This window comes from Astatotilapia calliptera, chromosome 20 (assembly GCF_900246225.1).
Source record: "Astatotilapia calliptera chromosome 20, fAstCal1.2, whole genome shotgun sequence".
Lineage (NCBI taxonomy): Eukaryota > Metazoa > Chordata > Actinopteri > Cichliformes > Cichlidae > Astatotilapia > Astatotilapia calliptera.
Window position 1 is genome coordinate 25,715,350 of NC_039321.1, and position 15,578 is coordinate 25,730,927.

A 15,578-nucleotide genomic window follows, 5' to 3' on the forward strand; every position below is an offset into this window, starting at 1 on the left:
CTCTAGCATAAACCTTTTATCTGGTCTGGAAGTTGAGAGGAAATTGCTACATTCAAAGGCAAATCTTTTTACTGTAACTCCTTTTTTGCAAAAATGCACAGAAGGAAAGCTGTGTAAAAAAAAATTGCAACCTACACAGGTCTCCAGTCTATTGCAGTGTAAACACTGAAAGACAGACAATCCTTCACGCTCACATCTACGGACAATTTAGAATTGTCAGTCAACTTAACATGTGTGTCTTTGGACTGTGGGAGAAAGTCAGAAACAACTTAGAACATAGGAACTCAATCCTTGGGTGGCAGGTGGATTTGAGCCCATGATCTTCTAGTTGTGAGGTGACAATGCTAACCACACACACGTTAAATACACTAAAATGAAATCATAAATAGGCTTGAATGAATTAAAACACTGACTTTAATGATATTTATATATTAAAAAAGTGTTTACAGCTGACTTAGTAACAAGCTCTACCCATAAAATTAAAAGGCCTATCAAGGGGGAAATACACTTCCTGTGTGGCAGCAACACCAAGATGGCCTAGAAGTGGGTTTGTTTAAATCAGCTGTACTATAAACTTGAAAATAGCAAAAAGTGATAAGTGGTTCTGGGCAGCACACCAAGAAAGCTCCTGGCTTCAGTCTCCTAGTTGGGGTGCGGTCTCTGTGTGTTGAGTTCATACCCTCAACTTATGGATAATATGCGCCAGTCAGTGGGTGGCAACAGGACAGCACTGATTAGTGCAGCTGAAGGACTTATTTCACTATCAAGACCACGTTTGTCTCTTTTATCCATCACTGAGCAATACCTTTTTATGGGTTATAAGAGCATTACTATTCAAGAGTATTAATATTCATTCATTGATTTATTCATAAAGGTGTCCAGTAAAAACGAGTAAAAGCATTAAATAAATAAGTATGAATAGGCATATATGTAAATACATACACTGCTGCTGCATCTGACAGAGGGTGGGTGCTAGGAGAGGTGTGGGCGTGTACCCTCCGAAGTCCCGCATGTCTTAGAAGGCAAAGCGACTTCAAGGGTTTGTTCCTCGCCTCGCTCCAAAGACCGCACTTGTTTTGCGACTGCGGCAGTCTGAAGCTTGGATTAGAATAAACACGTTCCCTTCACCTCAGTGTAAAAATTGCAGGTGCAGGATTTACGGGATGAAGTCATTAGAATGAAAGACGACGTCATCCGACACTTGTTTTTTCATCTGCGGACCACATGAACTGCACACGGACACGCGCCAAAGTTAATGGATCGATGATGGTTGGAGATTAATTTGCTTCCTCGTCAGGCGTTTGCTTTATTTTGTGGAATATATTGAGACATGGCAAAGATGCTGTCCATCCTCGCAAGAGTCGTGCTTTTCAAGATACTGGCAGTTATTGTCTTGCAAGGTAGGCAATAAGATATATTTATTTTTTAAGGTTGTTTATGAATGCACTCAGTACCTTTTTTATTTATGAAGAACTTCTGATTTAGCTGTTTACTATTATTTTTTATTGTTTTGTTTTTTTAAACATAGCTGCTTCTAATAACGGTATCTTGGCGTCCCGCGCCATGGTCCAATTGGACTCAAAGGTGTCTGGCTCCCGGGGTTCCGCTGACTCACAGCTGTCTGAGACAACAGAAGCAAAGTCCAGACAAAAGCGCTGCACCTGCTATTCCTACAAGGATAAAGAGTGCGTCTACTACTGCCACTTGGATATCATCTGGATCAACACCCCCGAGTAAGGCACGCTTTATTAAGTTCAATCCGCTTTTGTGCAAGAATCCCAGAGGTTGCACAACGTCTCCTCGTTTGTCAGGAGTTATAAGAAGTAGCAATTTAGTCTTTCAGACGAAGATTGGCACGTGGCTTTTTTTGCAACTGAAATAGGAGCCGTGCACTAGAGGCACCACACATTGCAGTTACACCCAGTTACCCACCCCGAGGCACCAGATTCAAGTGATGGCAGGCCCAACAGATTGCCAGTGTTCCTGCAAGAGTTTGGAATCAGGCAGGTGGAGGATATTATTTACCAAAGTTAGTGCATTTATTGTGTTTTCCGTGCACGCCATGAGTCATAGCCTAAGTCTGTCTATTGATAAAATGCAATGACAGATTTCTTCATTGCGCTGGCTGAAATGGTTTGACAGATATATTTAGGATTGGGTAGTAACAGATTATGTGGGAACAATTAAGTAAGTATTGTTACATCTTTAATGATTATTTGATTCTATGTTAATTAAGTTATGTATTTAGCTTTATATAGCTATAGCCTTTACTATTGTTATTAACTGGTGAAAAACACTTGATAAGGGGTGTTTCTTAGACAAGTTGTCAAAGTTATGGCAGGAGAAAAAAAGGAGTCGAGTTGATGTTTGCTGTCAGCAGCAAACATCTCAACTACAAATACAAAAAGGGGCAGTCTAAGATGCTATACGTCTACCAAGGATTTGGTTTAGTTTCAGATTTTTTTTTTTGTTGAAAAAATCTGACGTGAAGACATGGTGTAAAGCAGACCTTCCCTAAGTGTGGGGCCCGCCCCCTAGGGGGGGCGCAGAGCCATTGCAGGGGGAGCGCGGCATGAAAAGGGAAACAACAAAACAACGCTTGGACACTGCTAGTACGGGGCGCCCACACAAACGCAAAGCAGGAGATGAAGCATCGCTGAATATGTTTCCAAACCAACTTCATTCTAAGCCAAAGACTAGAAAATATGGTGAAGCATATCTTCTCTTTGGTTTCACCTGCACAAGTGCCAAGGTAGGTCTCCCCTGCAGAATTGGTTTTCCCTGCCTCGAGAGCATGCGCTGGGCTCTTCAAATCACGGACAAACAGTATCCCACATTCTTGATTTTTAGTTCACAAACACTTGTTGTAATAAATACCTACTCCTGACATTTTGGCGATATTAGCTCTTTATACAGTAAAGTTACAGTGGGATACAAATAATATCAGGCCGTACCTGCCACGATTTGTTCCCTCGGTTCAAATCATGGACAAACAGTATCCCACAGTTGTTCATGTTTTTAAACCCATTTTGCACAGAGAGGCATTTTTTGAAAAATGTATTGATAGCAATGTTGAATATTATTACACAGGACAAAAAAACAACTACAAAAAAAGTTTGGGAACCACTGGTGTAAAGTGTCTGATCTCGCAACAGTATCAAATTCTGCACATCAAATTCAGATTTCCTTTTAAGTTAGGCCAAGCACCACATTTAGTAAGATTTTCATAACTTTTTATAACTTTTAAATAATCCTGCTCAGGAACGGACAAACAGTCAAACCAATCTAGTCACAAATCCTCTTTGGCTGAAGTCTTACAGATAAATATTCTTCTCAGTTAGTTAGCTGGCTTTTTATTTCCAGCTATAGGACTCATCATCTAACTTGTGGCTGCCACTTGCAGTTTGAGTTCAGCTAAAGATCTGTAAAGTAAGGTAAAGGCAGATGCCCAAACACCTGCCAAAGTTCTAAAACCTTTTTGTTATGTCAGTTTCTCCTATAGTGGGTGTGTCCTTACACACATATTTACATGGACACGCACACACACAAAGGTGAAAATAATACCAGTAACTCTATTGCAGCAAGTATTAGGTGCATTATGTGCGTGTTGAAAACTTGTTCTTACATGGTTGGAGCACTGCACTGAAACAGAAGATTCCCAAAAGGATTCGATGCTTTTGAAACAAAAACATAGCAAACCCTTAGTTAGAGGAGAAATCCCAAATGTTCCATCCTTTTGTTCTTGCTTACAAGACTAACTTTGAAGTATTTGTGTGTACAAGTTTGATCAAAAAGATCCTACACATTGTAAGAGTGTTTAAAGTAAAGCTTTCCTCAAATCCCTTCTTCACTTTGGAATAACTGCCCCAGCTGACAACAGCATTTCGCTACATTGAGCGTGATCTCTGACTCACAGCCCCGACTTTAGATTGAACAGGTATTAGGTTCAAATGCATTTCACCCTGAAGTTAATTACACAGGCTGAAGTTCCAGTGGAAAAAGACACAGTAAAGGCAGCCCAGCAAGATGCCAGCAACACTGTAGGTACTCAGTCAGTTATAAGTAGCAGGCAGTCTGACATAATCTGTCAAATCTACAAAAGAAAGGCTTTTATCTGTCAATTCAACGAATCTTTTATTTGTCATACAGAAATGCCCAGACAATAAAATGTTGACATTGTCAGCAGACCCCCCCCCCCCCCCCCCCCTTCCCCAGAACCTCGTAGGTCCTAAAGATATAAAGGCCTCTATATAGATCCTTATTTTTCACAGAATCAATCACACATGGTTGAAAAGAGATGAGTGGAAAGAGAAAGAAAAGAAGTGATGCCTACCTGGCACTTGGAATCTAAATGTTATCCAGATGCGAGGATTAGGGCCAGAATAGACAATATGGTGATGGATGCTGACATTATGTGATATATCGAAGTCATATGTCAGGTTTGTTTTTTATTCAGTTTCACTGACCTTTCTGGCTGCATTTTCCATTGTCAAAAGAACAAATGTTCCCTGGTTCACTGGAGAACATAAAAATGTAGTTGTTTAAAAATTGCTTTAAAATGAATAATTAAAACTTAAAACAAATTTTTTTCTGCGTAGGGTTTGAGCACTGACAGTGTGAAGGTCCTGATGTATCTGCTCCATTTATTATTTTTGCTTTGTTTTGCTCATCTGTTGCTAAATGCTGAAAAAAGGCCTCTCTCTGTCCTTCTAAGGCGCACTGTGCCGTACGGAATGTCGAACTACAGAGGACGTCAGCGAAAACGACGTGGTGTTCAGCCGTCCCAACACGAGGGGGCAGAGACACCGCGCTGCCGTTGTGTTGTGACCGATGCAGACCCGGAGTGTCGTGATTTTTGTCTGTCAAGGTCAGTCTGATTATTTCTGTAAAAATGATATTGAGACAATCCTTTTTCTCTCTCTACTTTTGTGAATTTTGATTGCATCCATAAATGAGCCTAAAGAGTGACAGAAGTAAACCTTGTGCTGACAAGAGGCTTATAATAAATTTAACATGAACTTCAGAAAATGCCCGGACAGAAATGTTGACATTGTCAGCAGTTCTACTTTCTGACAAGCCAGATCCTGCACTTGAATTACTCTGGTTTATCTGTACGGTGCTGCCTTTAGAGCCCACAGGACAAAAAATATGTCCGCACAGTTGCTTTGGACAGCTGTGCTATTCTCACATGGACACAGTTTGAGAAAAACACCCAGACTTTTCGCTTCGTGTAAAATATGTTTTCAGCAATGGCTTGCACTACCTAACAAGAAAACCAGTATTGAGTTAGGTTCTTCTAGGTGGACATCTTCTAGCATGTTGGCAAGGTGGTTAGCACAGTTGCCTCACAGCAAAAAGACCCTGGGCTTAACTCCACCCTCTGACTGGGGCCTTTCTGTGTGGAGTTTGCATGTTCTCCCCGGGTCTATGGGTTCTCCGACGTGCAATTATTGGAGTTAGGTTAACTGGGAATTCGAAATTGATCCTAGATGTGAATGTGAGTAGTTGTCAGTCTCTCTGTGTTAGAGATTGGCGACGTGTCCAGGTGTACCCCGCCTCTCAAGCTATGACACCTCCAGCCCCCTCCAGGCTCCAGCCCCCCTCTCAACCCTGAATTAGATGGAAGAAAATAGATGGATGGTTTCTCTAGAGCAGTGGTGTGACTGGTACTTTTTTTCTTATAAATATAACTGATAGGCACATCGTCTAGCCTGTTATCAGACAGAATAGGTAACTTTTTCTTCCAGTGGTTCGTCATTGACATTTAATTTATTTTGGGCTTACCTTACGTTTGTTTTTTACGTAGTGATAGAAATCGATTTTCTCCTGCTGATGATTCAAGACCAGCTAACACAATTTCAAGTCAGCTCTGATGAATAGCAGTTTGTTCAATAGCTGTGCGGAAAACATCCCATGATAAATCACTGGGCGAAAAGCCTGAACTTCAGCAGCATGCAGCACTTTAAATCGCCACATAAGTGCAGGGTAATAGCTGTTCATAAGTTTCGTAGGCTGCACAAACAAGTGCTATCAGCTGCTTCTTGGAACTGCCCGTAATTGTTAGGGAGCTGAAATTTCCTTCAGTTTGACAAGCCTGGACAGTCAAAAGTTAACTTTCAAGCATGAGGGAGGTTCTCATACTGAAAGGAAAATGCTGTGACATTTACAAATCTAAATTAGGATTGTAGTGGGCCACCACAAATCCAGAGCAAGCACTTTTCTCTAACAAACTGTAGCTTGAATAGATTCCTGGTGTTTAAATATGCTGTGATCAATGGACAGTGTGCTAATTTATAAAATAGACACAAAACATATACACAAGTGTTTGACTCTTCCTACTTATTTTAAGCAGAAACTTGTAGTATATTTTTAGTAAATTGGGCATTTGTTTAAAATGGGAAGAAAGAGGTTGGTGAATAAATCTGTCAAGTATCTGATTTTACTGTACTGTGTGCTTCTGGATACAGCACATTTGTCTAAATAAGGGCAATTTGTATTACTGTATAATCCCACACTGGGGACCATGAAGTGAAGCCACAATGACACAGTCTCTTTTGAGTCTCCTAACTTTATGGATCTGCAGCACTGAATTGCAATATTTGCTTCTTCAGTATTACTAATTTAGTCTGATATGTTCTCTTCAAAGCTCCATACAGATCCTCCCAACCCGAAGTCGTCATAAAATTCCTGGACTTGGATGACAGTTTGATGCACCTCCATCTTCTTCTCTTCTTCTTGGGTGAATGGACCCTTCATTTCTTTCCGTTTGGCACTTTGCCTTCCCAGGTACGCACAGGGAAAGAACTTTGGAGTTTAACACTGCCGACATTCCTCAGCATCATAACTCTTGGAGCAAGTTGGTTTCAAGAACTCAGAAACTTCAGCAAATGTGATACAGACCGCGGAGCCTATCCCCTTTCGATCCCATCTGAGAGCCTCATGAGGAGAACTTTAACCACAGCATACTAGCTGGTGACCTTTTGTTATGCAAAGCTCGTTTAGACCCACCCTTTGCGTTCATATGTAGTTTTATGAACTGCCTTTGACTCAGTCTTTAAAAATAATGAGATCATATCAATGTATATAGGAAGACGGAGGCATTTTTGCAAAAATGCTGTAGAGGGAAAAGCGCCAGGAGGAGCTATGTAAAGCAGGGTGAAGCCATGATATTTTGATGTTTTGCCTGATACTTTGCCATTAAAACACCATTCCACAATGGAGAATACCACTTGTGTTATGAGGCATATTACTGAGTTTTGGTTTATAATATTATGTAGCCTGTATGGAGGGCATTTAATTATATTATTTGTTAAAACCATTATTGATGTTCATCAAGCTTTCATCTCAGTTCCACAGCAAACTCAGATTAATAGCAACTTCAGAGCCAGTGAACTGCTTTATGGTGTATAGCTAGGATTCATGTAAAAAACAACTATGCGATGCATCTTATTATATCATTAACCGTCAGCTGAGCAATAAATACATTTATTCAGTGTCCTCTAACAGATTCTGAGCAAGCAAACTTTGCTTATTTATTCTCTAAAATGTTTGCACCTTTCAGAATTTAGAGTAAAAGTAACAAAAATATTCTCACAGCAGAAAAACTGCGGTTAGTATAAACTAAAGCCAAGTCAGATTACGCAGACTGCTCTAGAAAATCAAACAGGAAAATTACAGGAGTAAATGTTAGTGTCTGTTGCTTAATTTATGGAGTTTAAAATGAGGAAGCTCTAATAACTGACTTATATTAGGCCCTCGAGCTTAAACTAGCATTACAGTGTTTTTCACATATTTCATGTGTAGTCACAGGTTCAGGAATGCAGCTCCTAAATTAAACTTGTCACAATTGGCATCTGTGTGCAAGAAAGATAAGAAAAAGGATGAGAGGCCGTGAACATTAAGCAATGTGATAATATTGATTGTGGGGAAAAAAGTAGTATTGTTACACTTAAAGAGCTACTTTTTAATGTGAGGAGAACAAGACCGTGTCTATAGTTTTATAGTTTAGTTTTGTTAAAGAATCCAGTGTTGAAAGCAAGCATATGATATGTAACATATTGGATGCACAGAGTCAAAACTATGCATACATTTTCCAAATTACACATAGACTTTCAAAAATCTCCTCACTTTGTGTTGTATGTACAGTGTGTGAGTGTGTGTGAATTGTATTTACATTTAAAAGCTCATATTCCCATTCCTTAATCAACCGTTAAACATAGCAGGTCAATAAAAAAGAAGCTTACTCGAAATAGAGGTGGGAGCCAGGATTTCCTTTAACAGTATGACAAAACATCATTAACACTGGCAGTAACAGTGGTTTATTATAGAGATGAAATAACTTTTCTTCCTGTAAGACTGGTAACTTTATATAATCTGTTAGCCAGTAATAGTGACTATTTTCATGCTATTTACTTGTTGTACGCTTTTTATTAAAACAGGTGTGACTCTTAATCTTTGGACAAGATTTCAGGAGATATGAGGAGCAGTAAACAGAGTCATTTACATGTAAATCCTTACAGTTATATAAGTGAACCTTTTTATATGGTGTGACAAAATTTCGCACTTCTTTTTCACCATTATGTAAATCCTGCTTTTTCTTTAAATTCTCTTTCTGTGTATTTGGTCCTCACACCATACAAATACTTCATTACACACATACAACTGCCTCAGACTGCGTAAATGTACAATAAGTACCCAGACCCGGTGAAGTGAAATTCTTTCATCAGAAATGGAGCTTCTCTGGTCTAGAAAAGTGGTTTGATGTGGGGAAGTACTGAGAACAGCACAGCTGAGTAGCCTCAGGGTTTATTGTCTGTTTATTGTCTGCACAAGGTCAATCACAGTGCTTTAACTCTTTTCACCAAAAATTACTCACTCGTAGCGATCACATGTGCTGAGTTGAATTTATGATATCTACGCTGTAGCCCAACTCATGCTCAGATTGTGAGATGGGAACTGCCGCCACATGTATACAAATATTTTATCTCTCTAAGCCAGCCCACCATTGTACAGTATTTAATACATTTAAAATCTAAAACTTGATATTATTAATTATACAAGTTTCATTACCTGCTTTTTTCCCTTGTGCTAAAAAAAAGATGAGCAATAAATAAAGCGAATACCAGGAGTTACAAAGTTTTTCAGCAGATACTGTGAGAAGCTGATATAAGCTGTGGTTTGTGACGCTTTCTTTCAATCTTGATATCTTGAAATAACAAAGTTATCCAGATAATAGGATAATGTCCTTGTAATCTATGCAAAAGAAAATATTTCTCCATGTGATCACGAGATAATTTTCTAATTAATTTGAGTCTTTGTTTTCTCAAGAACAGGAGGAAAATGTCTTTTCATTATAAGAAAACATGTTGGCTATCCTGAGATTGTGAGATAATTTGCCTTGTGATAACATATTTTTAAAAATCGCGACCATGGTCACTTTTTGCTGTTGTTGTTGTTTTTACATTTTTGTTTTACATTTTATCCATTAAGGCATTATTTTGTGTGAAATTTCTATCACACAACACCTTTCCCTTGTAGACAGACTGAGGTCATATGGACCCTCTGAAACACTAATACCACCTATCGTCTTGGAATGTCACTCTAAGTCCACCCTAAATAAGCCTACCCTGGAGCCTCAGTGTAAACCTACAGTGAGCAAGGTCTTATTCCCACAGTATACCATGGGAAATATTTCCGAGCAGACATCCTAACTATTCAACAGCAGGTCCAGGGCCCCTGTGTGGTTTACAGTTTGCTGTTTGTGTTCTGGCTCATTAAATAAATGAGCCCGGTGTGTCGTAGAGTGAACTTACCGGTCCTAATCACTGATAATAAAGATTGCTCCTTTCACAACAGATTATCCAGATATGATAAAATCATCAGGATGTTTAATTACATTTATTGTTTGTTTATGTTCAATTTATTTTGATCATGTAAACAACATACAGAAGCTCATTAAGGAAAGAAAAGAAAAAAGAAATGCTTCACAAAACGCACGTCAATATTGCTTCACCTATTCTGATTCAGTTACATGTAGAAAAGTACGGCATCTTATCAAATATGATATGATAATTATGATATTATGTTGCTCAAATGCACACTAACTGAGTCTAATGGAGCCCACCTTCCACATCGAACATGATATTTGTTGTCATTTTACAGTTGTTTGTAAACAAAATGTAATGTATTGTGATGTGAATATGCATTAAAGTCTTTTATGCTTTGATTAAATAATAACCAGCTTTTTAAAATGCTGTTATTTCATTGTTCATGAGACGACAGCATATTTATTATTATTATTATAATAGTAATAATGTTATGAGCAGGCACCATTTGGATGCCAACATCGGTATATCAGAGTATTTCAACTGCTGCTGAAAAATGAATTATTAATGCCAGAGGTCAAAGGAGAATAACCAGACTGTGTTAAGCTGTAAAAAAGGCAACAGTAACTCAAATCAACACTTGTTACAAGGTATGCAGAAGAGCACAACACAATACAAGGAAAGTTAAAGCAGATGGGCTACAGCAGCAGAATGGCACCAGGTGCCATTTCTGTCAGCTAAGATTGGGAAACTGAGCCACAATTCAAATGGGATCATCGAAATTGGACTGAAAAACCTTGGACAAACATTGCCTGGCCTGATGAGTCTCACTTAAAGGTGCAACATTCAGATGGTAGGGTCAGAATTTGGTGTAAACAACATGAAAGCATGGATCTTTTTTTGGCATACTTTGAACTCCTTAGTACCAACTGAGCATTGTTTAAATGCCAAGCCTAGTGAGCTTGTTGTTGACCATGTTCATCCCTTTCACTGTACCCAAATGACCCCCACAGTCTCACACATAGCTCAGTCCAACAGAGCATCTATGGGATATGTTGGAATGAGAGACTGGCATCATGGATGTACAGCCAACAGATCTGCACCCACTGTGTGATGCTATCATTTTAACATGGGCCAAAATCTCTGAGGAACGTTTCCAGCACCTTGTTGAATCTATGCCATGAAGAATGAAAGCAGTTCTGAAGGCAAAAAGGGTGTTCAACCCAGTCCTAGCAACGTGTAACAAAGGAAGTATCTGAATGTATTTGTGTAATTAAAAAAAGCACGTATAATATTTTAAAAAATGACGAAATGCTTCTCTACTTTCCAGAGCAAGTTTAAAACTACATTCTTTCTTGATACTTCACACTGAGGGGGCTTTATTTCTTTATTTCTTTTATTTATTTCTTTTTTAAAGTTTTTTGCGTTCCACTTAAACCTCAACCTGATGTTTCTAGATCTGAAAAATCACTCTAAGATGAAGTCAGCATAAAAGAGGTTGAAGCCAAAGTGTGAAACATTTGGAATCAATTCCTTGATTTATGATGAAGTGGTCTACTGAATCATGCCTGACATAAAGGCCTCCTGGCATGTTTATGAGTCACACTGTATTCCAAATGATACTTATAAGGTATTGGGGTTCTAAAGATTGTAAGTCATCTCTGTAAACCGGTACAAAGCTCAGCGCTTACAAAGTTCTTATGTGCCACCTGAAATTTAACTCAGAGTTTTAAACTTTCATCAAGTATTTGTATGTTTTTTGTTTGACCCCTTTAAAATATCTAAACATTGATTTAATTCATCCTGTGAAAATGAATTAAAAGCAGAAGATAAAATTGTGAATCTAATGTTATTGCTATGTGCCAGTTTAGTTTTGTTGTTAATCATAAATAAAATAATAAAAAAAAATGTACAAGACATAAAATTAAATGATAATAATATAATAATACATGTGGCATGCAATTAAAAGCAGTTACCTAACTATATATATGTATGCATATAAAAATTCATATGAAATAACCTTTGGCTTTTGCAGTCACCAGATCCTAAGCTAAAAGGACAGCTGTGGGAGATTTTAATCGCCCTCGTCATCACCAATATTAAAACACCAAGTGCAGGAATATGTTTTGTTCAGTGGATTTTTGCTAAGGTCCAATGAAGCTTTTCTGTAGAGACATGGTGCAGCCAACACCTCAACGCCGCAACTTAACTTTAATTTCTATATTAAAAAAAAAAAATCGATTGTGATTCTCCAGTTGTTTTAAAGACCACTGAGTACTAACAGCCAACATTTTCTGTGTGTCTGACCTTTTGTCGCGCACTTTTTTGCTAATGTGAACTGTGAACTTTAATCTTGTTCCATAACATGCAACTGTACATTATGGATGGTAAATACATACATAACACTGGGGAACAAAGTCAGTCAGGCCTTTACAACAAAGGTTTGTGTTTCAACTTGAAAGACAAGGGGAACATTACCATGCTGCAGACAACCAGTACCTGCAATTTATTTGCACTGCGGAAATCAGAAGTTAAAATACAAAGAACAAAAACCAACAACCCAAAGCATTTAAATACTTTTTATTTACCCTTTTTCTATCTTTGAGTGTACATTTAAGCTCCTTTAAACAACATCTGGCCAGTTGGGGGACAGAGAGATTCATGGCCTATAAGCAGTCATTTCCCTATTAAAATATTAAAACTGAGCAATGTGTTATTAATCTAGAACAAGGACAAATATCTTCACAAAATGGCACTGTCCATGAAATCTAACTACAAGCGAAATAATTCAGAGCAGCTGCAGCGACATCAGACCTTAGTATTTTAGTTAGCTTTATTGTTTTGGTTTACTGCCTCCGCAGCAGTGTAAAAATAACAAATTTAGGGAAGAAGCTCTAAAAATGTAGACTGTCTGCCCAGCGCCAAACTGCAGGATATTAGCAGAGAGCCAAGTGAACATATTAAAGCGTAGCATCTGAATAACAATGAATTTATTAATATGTAAGATCCAGCTGTGGTGCAAATCTACACTAAAGAGAATGTCTTTAAACAACTGGCAGTAAACTGAAACCAGCACTTGATTTACTTAAAGAGAACATACATCACACATACAGAATATGATCTCTTGGTATTCAAGGATGAGGAAGTTTTTCTCATACGTCTTAAGAAAAATATACTGCTACCCAGAGGGCATGATTATGTAGAATTTTCCTTTCTTCTTTAAACCGCAAGGTAAATCATGGGAGGAAAAGTCTTTCATAACATTTGACTTCTTATGCAGCTGAGAGTCAAATCTCACCTCGAGGAAGAAAGTAACATGCAAACACTGGTTTGTTCTACTGAGGAATGTGAGGAGTGTTCCCAATTGAACTGTTGTTCCCAGTGGATGACCTCAACATTCAACTGTTGCTTTAGTAACATTATTATAAACAAACTAATGAAGCAATCCGTTGTTTGGTGATTAAACCTGTTTTGTACATGTATAGTTAGCTTATATGCTAACTACAGTTTTTCTGGCTTTTTTGTTTTTGTTCAAATTGAAAAGTTTCCTAAATAAATCAACTTACTTCTGGTTGTGTCAAATATGAGAAATCTTTATTTTATCAATTTGAGTGGGCTCAAGCTCACCTAGGGAAGGCTGATGTATAAAAAAATCTTGCGCTTTGTAGTCATGATCAATTAGATTGTGTGTGTGTGCTTCACTGAACTTCTCATAAATTGACTTTTATTATATTTCTAAATACTTGTTGTTAAAAAAATAATAAAAGGAATATTTCCAAAGAACTGCTTTGCAGCCTGCTGTTAAATAAATTGTCTTCTGTTTTCCAAATTATTAGTCGATGTCACAGAAGAGAAAGTGTCTGTTGTGTGAAAGAGAAATGGGCACAACAGAAGCAGCAGGAGTCTTCAGTCTGTTCACTTTAGTGTGAATTTGTTTATTTAACCATGGACGTTAAACTGCACTATTGAACAATGAAGTTAATTATCTTTCAGAAATACCATCGATTTTGGTCCTTTCTGTGTTTTTTATTTTCACTTTTTGCTTTTGGATTAAATAAAATGCGCTCTGATCAGTGATCACTGCAGATACCTGCAGAACTTACATAACTGAAGCAAGCATCTCATTAATTGGCCTAAATAACACCTCAAAGTGAAAACATGTTTATTAGCTTGAGTAAAAATGCTAAATGTTTGTACCTGTAAAAAAGCAGGCCGCTTTGGAGGATGATTACTTTCTCATTTATCAGAATAAAGCTGTCTGTCAGAGCTTTATTTGATGATGTGCCCACAGGGAGCCAAGAAGTGCAGTGTATGAGTACAGGCTGTAGCACCACACCAGGTGCACGTAGATGTAATTATGTGTGAAGATTCCTTCAGGAATTTAATAACATGAATGAACAAACTATTGGCCTCTGGGCTTGATTACTGCTCCCCTCTGACAACTCAATTTTTAGAACACGACATTTTACGATGTAGAGTTAACACCTACAGTACTGATCGGAGAAATGATTGTTCCATTTCACTGATCCCCATTTTCATTCCAATGTGGTTAATTTCATAGGGGTTTTCACAATTTTGTCAAAGAATGATAACTATAATTATTGCAGAGAAAGACTTTATTTATTTATTTATTTTTACTGTTTTTCTTAATAAAAGCCAAAAGCGGCGAGCTGGCTGCAGACCTGCAGTTTTCACTCTGAGTGACATTGATGGGACATACTGAGTACTGTATGTGGTTATGTGCAAATGCACATTAAGTGCAGTAAAAATGATGTGGCCTGTAATTTTAGCCTCAAGGGTTTATTTCTGCTTTCAACACCTTTGGAAATTTGCAACATTAATCATTTAGTTAATGCACTTGCAGTAGCGTCATACTTTTCTGTGTGGGTTTTCTCAGGATTTAGTGCAAACTCATTGCCCTGGTCCCTCACGAACCTCTTCATGCCTCCCCACAACTCTTACGATTAATTAAAACTAATTTAATAAAGTACATTTATCCAAGTTTTAAAGCCTAATGCGAGTGCTGTACTTTAGGCTTGCACAATAATTTTCAATTTGGCTAACTTTTTACATTAGCTTTACAACATTTCATATGGAAATATTGCACTTGTTACTTAACTGTATTAATATTTCAGCAGTATATTTTGTAATATACTACTTGGGATTGATTCTACATATAGCTGAATCCATCTTGATCGACTACAGTAGCTACACATTAATCCATCACAAGCAATTGCCAGACATGGTTAGAGTGCATGACTGGGTAGGTATTGGTAACATACCTATATGTGCATCACTAATGACACATGCATGATTGATTTGTTTGTCTTTTGAATTTTTGAGTCAGACTTTATATTGGCACCTACAGTCAAGCCTCAAGGATGAATTTTCCCATCAGAAGTGAAGTGATTATGTGCAGCCGTGTATTGCACATCAAAACGTTTCACACTTCTTGACATCAAGATTACCAACTTGACTGATTTCAACTTGTCACATAGTTTCCAAGCTGTCTATCCGTGACACAACAACAACATCATTCCATGGCGCAGTGGAGCAATTTGGCTTTTTCTTCCTTCTTTGCTGTGTAAATCTGAGCAACAGTGATCAAACCAAATGGCAGATTTATGCTTCTCCAGACAATACAGATGTTTGTCTGCAGCGTGATATGGTAAGGTTGTTGCAGCTTGCAGATCGGTTTAAATGAACACCTTCCAGATCTCAATAACAGGTTGTGTGTCAAGGCCCCGGGATGTT

At 38.0% G+C, this 15,578-nt stretch overlaps 1 protein-coding gene across 1 annotated transcript; it reads left to right on the forward strand.

The window, feature by feature from the left end:
* Positions 1 to 1,000: 1,000 nt before the first annotated feature.
* edn3b (endothelin 3b) lies at positions 1,001 to 10,250 on the forward strand. The gene is made up of 4 exons (XM_026155079.1): positions 1,001 to 1,400; positions 1,529 to 1,733; positions 4,715 to 4,867; positions 6,647 to 10,250. The coding sequence occupies exons 1-4, from the start codon at positions 1,331 to 1,333 to the stop codon at positions 6,699 to 6,701; spliced, it is 483 nt and encodes a 160-aa protein (XP_026010864.1). The 5' UTR covers positions 1,001 to 1,330; the 3' UTR covers positions 6,702 to 10,250.
* Positions 10,251 to 15,578: the final 5,328 nt, after the last annotated feature.